We start from the raw sequence: 10,369 nt of genomic DNA, 5'->3' as shown, positions 1-10,369 counted from the left end.
TTCACCTGCCAAGAAATAGAACTAGCCGAGTACATGTATAAAACGAACAATTCACCATGCATATTAATGTATCTACATGTATGTATGTTTTTAAGCTTTCATGGTTTGTTAATTTTAAAGAACCAACGTAATAGCTATCGAGTAAGCACGTAATAAACATCGCTTGTGCACGTTATAGCTATCGCGTGTTCACGCAATGGCTTTCGCGTGCGCAACAAAGAGCGAGAGCTCTATAAGCAACAGCTAACTCGTAGCCATTACCACACGTGGGAAACACAGGTTGATGTAGGTAAAACCTCATATATAGGCAATGAACGTTTTGGGGAAAATGTAGATGAGAAGCGTTGAAATGCTATCCATTTTTTTTACGATTTGGATTGATTATTATTTATTAACGAACATATATTTTTAAAATTTGATTTTATAAGGTGTTTTTGTTTGTTTGTTTGAATATATTGCATACATTATTTAACAAATATATTTGGCAATCTGCGAACTAGTCCCCTTAACCTTCCATATGTATTTTGGGAATTATATGGCGATCAATGTTCTACCGTTTGCGTTTAAAACCTGTTAATTATCTTCGATTACCATCATATCGGGGAAACACCGACCATGTTTATTCATACAAACGTGCTTTTCATTGTTTGCCGACCTTGAACACATTGGTAGTTTTATACGTCTTCCTCTTTCGACAATCAACCCTTTAATGACACTTTTCAATGCCATTTGTTCTATGAACAAGTATATCGATAATCATTTAAACATTTGTGCTTAAAGAGTTATGTCTATTCTATCTCGTTATCTGAATTAACAAGGTGAATATCGTATGAAGTTTGCTGTGACTAATTGAACGAAAGCATGCCAGCATACAGACATCGTTTCATTTATGTTTTCAAAAGGTGTTCGCACATTTATATTCTAATCGGTACTTCAACAAAAGGCCAAGATATCCCTCTCGTATTCACATTCTCAAATTAACCTCAAAGATTGTACGCACATGAAAACATTATATCAACTTTTAAGCATTAATACATGACCAACTGTCAACCTTCTATAAAGAAATATCCGATTACATTTAAAAGAAGCTTTTATTATCGCGTGTTTCTTCATTGGTAAGCTTTTCAACGGATACATTGTAATGAAATAACGTTTTATCATCCGTCTAGATATTGGGGAACATCATGCGTGCTATCAATGCAAACCATCACAAACATATATTTGATTTTTTTAATGCATATGTTACTTATGTCATTTTTAATGTTTGTAATATTCAGATTAACTAAAACATTTGCTTTGAGTAAGTGTTTACTAATGCTCCGGTTTTGCAAACATTCATCAATGCTGCATCTCTAAAACGTCACGTTTAAATGATCTCTAAATCTAAATTAGGTATGCGTGCATAAATGATGCGAATATGTGAATAAAGTTCTGTTCGAATAAACTGGCATTTCACGTAACAATATTGATTAACAATTTGTGCTATTCTTATGTTTTTCAAATAATATATGTATTACAACGTGTACCTATGTGCTACTAACTATGTTGTAAAGAACAAAAGAGCGCGGAAAATAGTTTTTCAAACTAGAAGCAAACAAAATGCATCATGATATAACACGCTGTTGAAGACATCTTTTCTATCATGTCACTTTTTGCTTGGATATGCATTGTAGTAAACAATTCAACTTGTTTTAAGTGGATGTTTTCCATGCATAGGTCGTGGGATTTAACAGAACGGCAAAAAAATACTTTATTTCTAACATACAGGGCTGTTAACGTTCAGAATGTCTCATCATTCGCTTCAGCTTCCCACACAAATAAATCAAACCGAGTGCATGTATAAAACGCACCATTTATCATGCATTTTAATGTTGCTACAAGTGTTCATCGTTTTCAACGTTAATATTTTGTTAATTTTTAATATCCAATATGCTTTTATAACGGATACGTGTCTCTATTTGGAACGTAACATTCGTATCATCAAAAAAAGAACGTTGCCTGGCATGTATCATCTGTATTTGCAAGATGTGATATTTATTTGTATACGATATAAGTTCTAATCTGATTACGATTAGTCCTCTTCAATTAAATAATGCAACGAGTTCAACAGGGCACAATTAGAGTTTTGGTCGGCCCGTCTTTTAATGTGGTTATCTGTAAAAGATAATTGGTTTCTAGTCGTAAAAACCCGGATACCAACCGATATCATCCTTTTTCAAGTACGTTTTTATAGTTTTATGAATACCTTTACTTAAATTAATGGCAAATACTAGAATCTTTAGGGGATATTTGTACATCATACCCCTCGATTTTACGATTGCACTTGCGGTTAAACTCAATGGATGAAGTATTTGAACTGACTAAGGACAGAGTTTGTATATGTTTGCTTCCCGGTAAAATGCATTGAATACAGTCGAAACTCAATCGCCTGTGAGGAAAATAAATACTGTTTAGTTTTAAATATAATTTTGCCTGTAGGCTGAAGGCAGGCTTGCATATAGTGAAACGGTTCACTAAATTATTAATGTAATGGCATTCCTAATTCTAACAGTTTCGAATATGTTGTGTTATTTATTTGACTATATACATGGCGTATTCTTTTTCGAAACAAGAACAGTTCTGAAAACCGAAAGATTTACTTTGCCTTAGCGTTGATGAGTCTTAATGGGCAGGTCAGGTCTATTGTGAAAATCCATATTATGCAGAATGTTAACAGAGGACACGCAGATAATGTAGGAACAGGTAGTAAACGAGTTATTACATCACATCGGTGAGACTTTACAGAGGAATACAATTAAATAGCAGGGGGTTTATACAACTGAATGGCTTACGAGGATTGTGTTTGCGATATCAGTATATCCGTTTAAATAGACTGCAGCATTGGATGTTCGGACTCTGAACGCTTCTTTCGCATAAGGCTATTTGTGTTATTGAAATACATACTTTGGATATTGAGTATATTTGTTTAAGGTTGTAAATATGGGTAACGCAAGTACGCGACCAAAGGGAAAATACTTAAACGAAATCATTTCAAAATGTACGAACTTGGAAATCGACGACGCCGTTCAAATCTTCAAGGATTTCCAGCGGCAATCAGGGGGAAAAGGCAAGCTTAGTGAAGACGATTTTGTTAAAGTCTACATTGAAGCTTTTCACGGAAAGAGCGAAATTGCCGCTCTTGCAAGAAACATCTTCCATTCTTTCGATACAAACCATAATGGTTTCGTGGAGTTTGAGGAATTCGTTGTCGGGCTGAGCGTCACGGAAGCATGTCTTGTGGAAGCGGACCAAGAGATGAGAATAAAGAAAATGAAATGGGCCTTTGACGTTTATGACAAAGACAGGAGTAACACTATAGACCGCCATGAGATGCGTATTATCGTACGGGTAACGAAAGTTTTATATTTCGGTTATTTTTGTTTATACTTCACAACGGCTTAAATAGTGGAATTTGTGACACATGTGAAGTTGATACCTTATGAGAAAATTATTTTTATTTATTGTAACAATGCCTTGCGGCTCATGGATGCCGCAACACAATATAAAATATAGATTATGTAAGAGAAAGGTGTTTTGCTTCTAGTCCTCCTTTCATTAATATATTAAAATAGATACACGGCCGTTCGAACTACCTTCATAACGACACAAACAAATAAGAAATATCTTTAAAAAAGATATACGGTGTTGATTGTGGTTGGAGTTTATGAAAGGTAAAGAGTTCAATGAATGAGATCAAGGATAGAGAATGTCTTTTTCTGTGTAGTTCTTAGCTGCATCACACACAGTACGGGATGTTACGCGGAGTTTTTGCGGCTTATTTTACATTTTTACATATTGCTGGTCATAAACCTATAGATACAAAACAGAAAACCAAAAGAATAATGGAAGTGAAATTAAAACATATGAGTCAACCGGCCACACGCAAAGTATCCGTAACTATTTTTAATATTTATACGCGCGTTCTTCGAACAAACCTGTTTTAGTGCTTTGTCGGGCATTGCTATTTGATTCGAGTATTAACAGTATCGTGAATCATCGCGCTCATGCTTAAAACATTAGTCAATATGGTGGAATAATTCTTGTTAAATTAATTAAAAATAATATTTATCATGGTATTGTTGACACAATAAGAATCTATTATTGACATACCATAATTATATCGCTGGATATCTTCATTTAACATCTTTCTGGTCTAAAGAAAATTCCAGTTCACCTAGTTCACGCAATAGCGTCTTTATTATATAACAATTATTTTACTGGCCGCGAACTCCGGTCAGCACATAAGGTAGTCGTGAAGACGCAGCGATGACCTGTATATAAACTCTGACATTCACACACACTAACCGCGCACTGACGAAGTAGGAGAATCTACGCACAAATTGTATTGGTGTGAAGTTTTGAGTGTAAAACTGTTCTATCTATCATGCCTTTTCATAAGAGATATAATTGTTTCATGCTAAACACGCAGTATAACAGTGTTAGAAAGACGCGGCCATGTTTCCAATGTTCTGGTGGTATTCTCAAATCAGCCAATGGACGAAATGAAGTGTATTCATTCGTGGGTAGCCGCGGGCATTTTATTAATGTAACCTAAAGGTCACCTAAGGTCAAAAGTGACGTTTAACAGCTTTGCCGAAAAACATGAGTATGTGTTCGTTGTTAGTAAGATATTACGAGTTTAATACCAAATACCCCCGTCGGCAATCGTGTGTATAATGGTATCGACTCCAGTTAAACAAAATGTATTACCGGAATCTATTAACTATAACGAGTGCTTTGTCCATAGTTTTGTACATATATATGTATATGTGTATATTTGTATTTTCTACAATGACGATCCATATACTTATAGTATTAATATATGCCCAGCGAACAGTTAATAAAGCACACATTTGTCAGTCAATGTAAAAAAATGAAAAATACGAATTGTTTAATGAAATGCAAATTTTCTCAAACATTGTTTGTTACACGAAATTACAAATTTCATTATTACGTAGATCTCGAAGCATTGTGTGTTCGCAACATGTATGTGTATATAAAATAACCTGAGATATTTTAGCACCTTACACTTGTAGAGAGACAAAACTAAATTGTTCTGAATTGCATATAAATAGACTTACTATTCACAAAACACTTCCATTCATAAAATATGCAACTGTAATTTATCGCCATTATATTTTACACAAAATTTACACATATACTTTATACATTTACTTTATAATTTAGTTTAAACATATTGATTTCTTTTGGCAAGTACATTATATCAAAATACACAATACAATAGATATCAGATAAGGATTGAAACGAAAGAAATGATTCTTAAATAGTTTCTCTCCTTGGGATTATATTTACACATTATACGCAGTGTATTAAGAACAATATAACTTAGTTTATGCTAGACATAGGAAATATGAGTGATAAATATACAAAGGTTTCAAAAGAAATAGAAAAAAGAAAAAAAGAGAAAAAAATAAAATAAGAAAAACAATGAGCGAATAATGACGAAGGATGGTTGATGGGAGGACAGGGATTATGAACAACAACGACTAATCGTAACCGGATTGTTAAGCGAATCGCCGGGATTTTTTTAATACATTGATGAACATGTAGGAAAATTTCAGAGTGAGTTTTCAGTTTCGTTAAGATGTATATTTCCGACAAGTAGAGTATCAAGCTCAACATAGCTGGATATTCTGGTAATGCTGTTCATTGATTTAATACGTAAAGTGTTAAAGTGAGGACATTCTAGAAGGAAGTGGTAATTATACTCTTTATCTCCACAGGAGCACAATGGGGATGCGATTATGCTTTTTGCGTAAAGGTGTTCATTAAGCGCACTCGAATAATTTATACTTTATAATTTAATTATAAATGAACACATACTTATGTGTTTACTTTCTTTCGATCTTTCTTTTTAATGATAGTGTTACTAACACATATCACGTGTCCACATGATTCTTGGTTGTTTTGTTTTAAATTTTGTTTTAAAAATAATTGTGAATGCTTTAAAATGATAATATCATTGAAGATTAACAGTACGTTTTATCCATTCAAATAACGTGAATATCTTAGAACGAAATCTATAAACCTATTGTAAGTTACTGCATCATATGAGATGTGACTCGACATGTAAATAAATGCACAAATATATGCAAACATATGCATAAAACCTTACCATGCACAGTATGACACATGTATATCTTTAAAATAAACGCATACCGCGACATCGCTTTTTTACAAATTAACATACAGAACGGCTCGCTCGCTCTTAAGGATGATATAAATGTAAAATTGTGCTTAAAGTGTATCACAATGCTTTTAATTTTACAGTAACACTCTACATTCCGATGACTGTATTTAAAAATGCATAGGCCCTATGTTGCCATATTTTTGAGCATGCTTCATTTCAACTTCCGTTTTCGGTAGATCTAGCATAGAGAATTTTTGATCAATAGCTAGGATCGTATCGTCGACTTTGTTGATATGTTGAACATTAAACTGTTGGTATCAAGATTACAAAGTATTTAAGGATTTAGAAAATTCGAAAAACAGTTATTTAAGAATAAGCTTTCGATTCTTAATATAATATTGGAACCATTAACAACGATTTGGGGCTTTAATGCACGAATCGAACTTTTTTCTGTAAACAATCAAAATACGATAATATTCAAACATAATTTGAGAAATATATTTTTGTATTGAATTGAAAACTTCTTTTAACCAAGCTTCCGGGTAAGAGATTTATTTCAAAGGATCATGTCAAAATGAAAAATTTCGCCCCAAACAATCAATCATTTTAAAGTGAAATAAAACGCAGCATTCATGCAGGCTAAATAACATTCTGGACCAAGTTGTATTCTAAAAGGAGCTGCATTAAAAAATCGGTAATTAAAATAGATGAATATATATTTGAGTGTTCAACGCTTTCAATATAATGTGGAACAAACGAGTTGTACTGACAGGAAAGGAGGATGCAGGTTCTAATTTATGAAATACGACGTTAACATTCTAAATGTCACATCGGTATCGCGTAAGATTTGCTCATAAAGGATCCGGATTTGAATTCTTGAGAAAAGCAAAATTAATCTTTCAACCTTTCCTTGATATTTGTATTATTTTATATTATTCTAAATTTGAACGTTTTGTAAGTTTATTATTTCAATGACCCTATTGAAATGTATAAAAGTTTGAGAACAACTTCCGTCGTCGTGACTCAGTGGATATATAATCACCGTAACGTAGTGGATATGGTGTCCGCCTAGATACCGGAGGTCACGATTTCAATCCCAACTCTGGAAGTGTTCATTCAATCTGTTCCAAAGGACACCATGTACTGGTTCTTTCCTAGAAATGGACTCGAGACCGTTTGAAAAAGCCATTGGCTTTAAGTTTAATTGAGCTGAAATAGATAGGTTGAACATATGTTCCGGTAACGCCAATGAGGTTTTTGGCAACTATAATTATTTTCTATGTTTATCAATATCTGTAGTGCAATTTGGTAGTAATACCTCCTTCCGCTTGACTTTTAGGCCGTTGCAGACGTGGTAACAGTCGAATTGTTTCTCGGTGACGAGACACCAGACGAGTTTGCTGATCGTCTTTTCAAAGAAGCAGACGAAAACAATGACGGCAAGATAACGTTCGAGGAGTTCAAAAGGGCTGCCGAACACAACGATACGCTTGTGAACATGTTACTTCCCGCACCAGTATGAGTGGAGACTACCATTTTATACTAAGACCGTACGGAACAGTACAATGCCCCAGAATCATTTAGCAAAATAAATGTGACATAATCTCACATATTAGCATTTGAACCGGGAATAAACGACCGTACACTCCCTCGCGTTATCACCATTATAAATCTAAAGATCAGTTTATTAACGAAAGCAAAACTGAAAATGAAAATGTTTGTATCGCATGCTAACAATTTTGACCCAAATCAGATTTCCTAGATTGAAAGCCTGGTCAAAGCGACGTACACGAATTGTATTCTTATGTTTTTCCTATTATCCATGACAATCATGCAATTTGGAAATGTTTTGATTTCATCGATGCTTTATGTATGGCTGACATGTGATGTTCAATGCTTAAGCCGACAATCCTGTAAATCCATGTGTTTTTGCTTTGACCGTTCCAATTCGATAACGTCAGGTGTGTTCATTTTCGGTGTTTATTTGTGTGTTGTAAGTGTTCCATTTCAAATAAAACTTCAAATGTGTTCTTGGACTTAAAAAATAATTACTGACCACGATACATAACAGTATTTTAGAAGCATTATACTCCATTTGTAATAAGCAACTTAATGTAAGTTGAAATTTACATTAAAGTTCGGATTCAATACGTAAATATCTATGTTACTACAACATATTTGCAATTGTAATCACTGCCATATGCACTACGTAAATATCACGGTTACTACTACAGATTTGCAACTGTAATCATTACCATATGCAATACGTGAATATCCCTGTTACTAAACCAGATTTGCAATTGTAATCACTGTCATGTGCAATACGTAAATATCACTGTTACTACAACATATTTGCAATTGAAAACACTGTCATATGCAATACGTAAATGTCTATGTTACTACAACATATTTGCAATTGAAAACACTGCCATATACAATACACGAATACCTCTATTACTACAACAGATTTACAATTGAAAACAGCACCATATGCAATACGTGAATATCTCTGTTTCTACAACAGATTTGCAATTGAAAACACTGCCATATGCAATACATGAATACCTCTAATACTACAACAGATTTACAATTGAAAACAGCACCATATGCAATACGTAAATATCTCTGTTACTACAACAGATTTACAATTGAAAACAGCACCATATGCAATACGTGAATATCTCTGTTACTACAACAGATTTGCAATTGAAAACACTGCCATATGCAATACGTAAATATCTCTGTTACTACAACAGATTTGCACTCGAAAACACTGCCATATGCAATACGTGAATATCTCTGTTACTACAACAGATTTGCAATTGAAAACACTGCCATATGCAATACGTAAATATCTATGTTGCTACAACAGATTTGCAATTGAAAACACTCCCATATGCAATACGTAAATATATATGTTACTACAACATATTTGCAATTGTAATCACTGCCATATGCAATACGTAAATATCTATTTCACTACATCAGTTTTGCAATTGAAAACACTGCACATGTATGTTTTGCTCATTACGTTCACCTGCCAATCAGAATAATTATTCGCCTGTTTGTGTTTACGTAACTTTAAGTTTTCGGTTGCGTGCAATAACTTAAAGTTTCTATATCTATCGCATATATTAAAATAAAAGCGCTGAATGTACTGAAGTTGTTCACTTGCGTATAAACAGAGGCACTGTACTTTGATGTAAACACAACTTCTTTCTTCAAACCCGAAGTGCGTTAGCTTTTTTGTCAACACCACAGGCCGTTTAAGTAGCATATTGCAAGAAAACGCACGTTGGGCGGGTCTAGTAATCCACATTTTGACAGTTTAGTCATTATAATCATAGTCGTCTACATCATTAAAATCGTGTCTGTCATAATTCGATATTATTATAAGCATTATCATTAAAGTCTATATGATCTTTATGATTGTCATAATCACTAAATTCAGCATAATCATATCATAATGTTTCCATTATCATCATCGTCATTAACATCATCATGGACAAAAGCAATTTTCGCACCACTAGATTATCAATATTTTAATAATCGATCAATATCCCTTCACGTTGATGTAAAAATATCATGAATATATTATCAATATTTTAATAATCGACCAAAATCCCTTCACTTTGATATAAAAATATCATGAATATTCATGTCTGGTTTCTGAATTATTGCTTCTGATGACGACGATGATGATGGCTGTGATAAGAATAAGGATAAGAATAAAAAGTGTGATGTTGAAAAGATGGATTATTGACCACTCCGACCAGCTTATATTTTACAATCACTTACACAAAACATCGAACACAGTACACGTGTTCAATACCAAAATCTGGTTGAAAGCAAAGTGCTTCCCTACAGCAATGGGAGATGAGCATAAATGTTGCGTTGACACCTGTGTGGTTAAGCTGTTATAATTTTAGTACACCATGTACATGTTTTATATATCTAATTATTTAATATATCTAATCATTTCAATTAAATGTATCGCCTCACCTAAGTTACGCGTCACTAAATTTATCTGACCTCTATAGTGTTGCGTAACTCCGAATTCGTTAACACTATTGTATGTGTACAACGAACATTGACTGTCTGCATGTATTAACATGCAATCGTGTTAATGTATTTATTCAAAAACACATGTCTCAGCATGAATATTGAATAGGTATTGCA

The 10,369-nt window shown here is 33.6% G+C and overlaps 1 protein-coding gene across 2 annotated transcripts in view; it reads left to right on the top strand.

The window, feature by feature from the left end:
* Positions 1-2,745: 2,745 nt before the first annotated feature.
* The window catches only part of LOC127863038 (hippocalcin-like protein 1), a 113,546-nt gene continuing 105,922 nt past the window's right edge, over positions 2,746-10,369 (top strand). Inside the window, exons 1-2 of one of the 2 annotated variants that reach the window (XM_052402455.1) lie at positions 2,746-3,387; positions 7,530-8,160. In XM_052402455.1, the coding sequence (XP_052258415.1) occupies positions 2,980-3,387; positions 7,530-7,712 (591 nt within the window). In that variant the 5' untranslated portion in view covers positions 2,746-2,979 and the 3' untranslated portion in view covers positions 7,713-8,160. Of the gene's footprint in view, positions 3,388-7,529; positions 8,161-10,369 lie in introns of those variants that run through there. The other variant, XM_052402458.1, reaches the window with a different exon arrangement.

Source organism: Dreissena polymorpha, chromosome 16 (assembly GCF_020536995.1).
Source record: "Dreissena polymorpha isolate Duluth1 chromosome 16, UMN_Dpol_1.0, whole genome shotgun sequence".
Classification (NCBI taxonomy): Eukaryota; Metazoa; Mollusca; class Bivalvia; order Myida; family Dreissenidae; genus Dreissena; species Dreissena polymorpha.
Note: the sequence above shows the minus strand (reverse complement) of the source record. Positions and strands in the feature narration are given on the sequence as shown.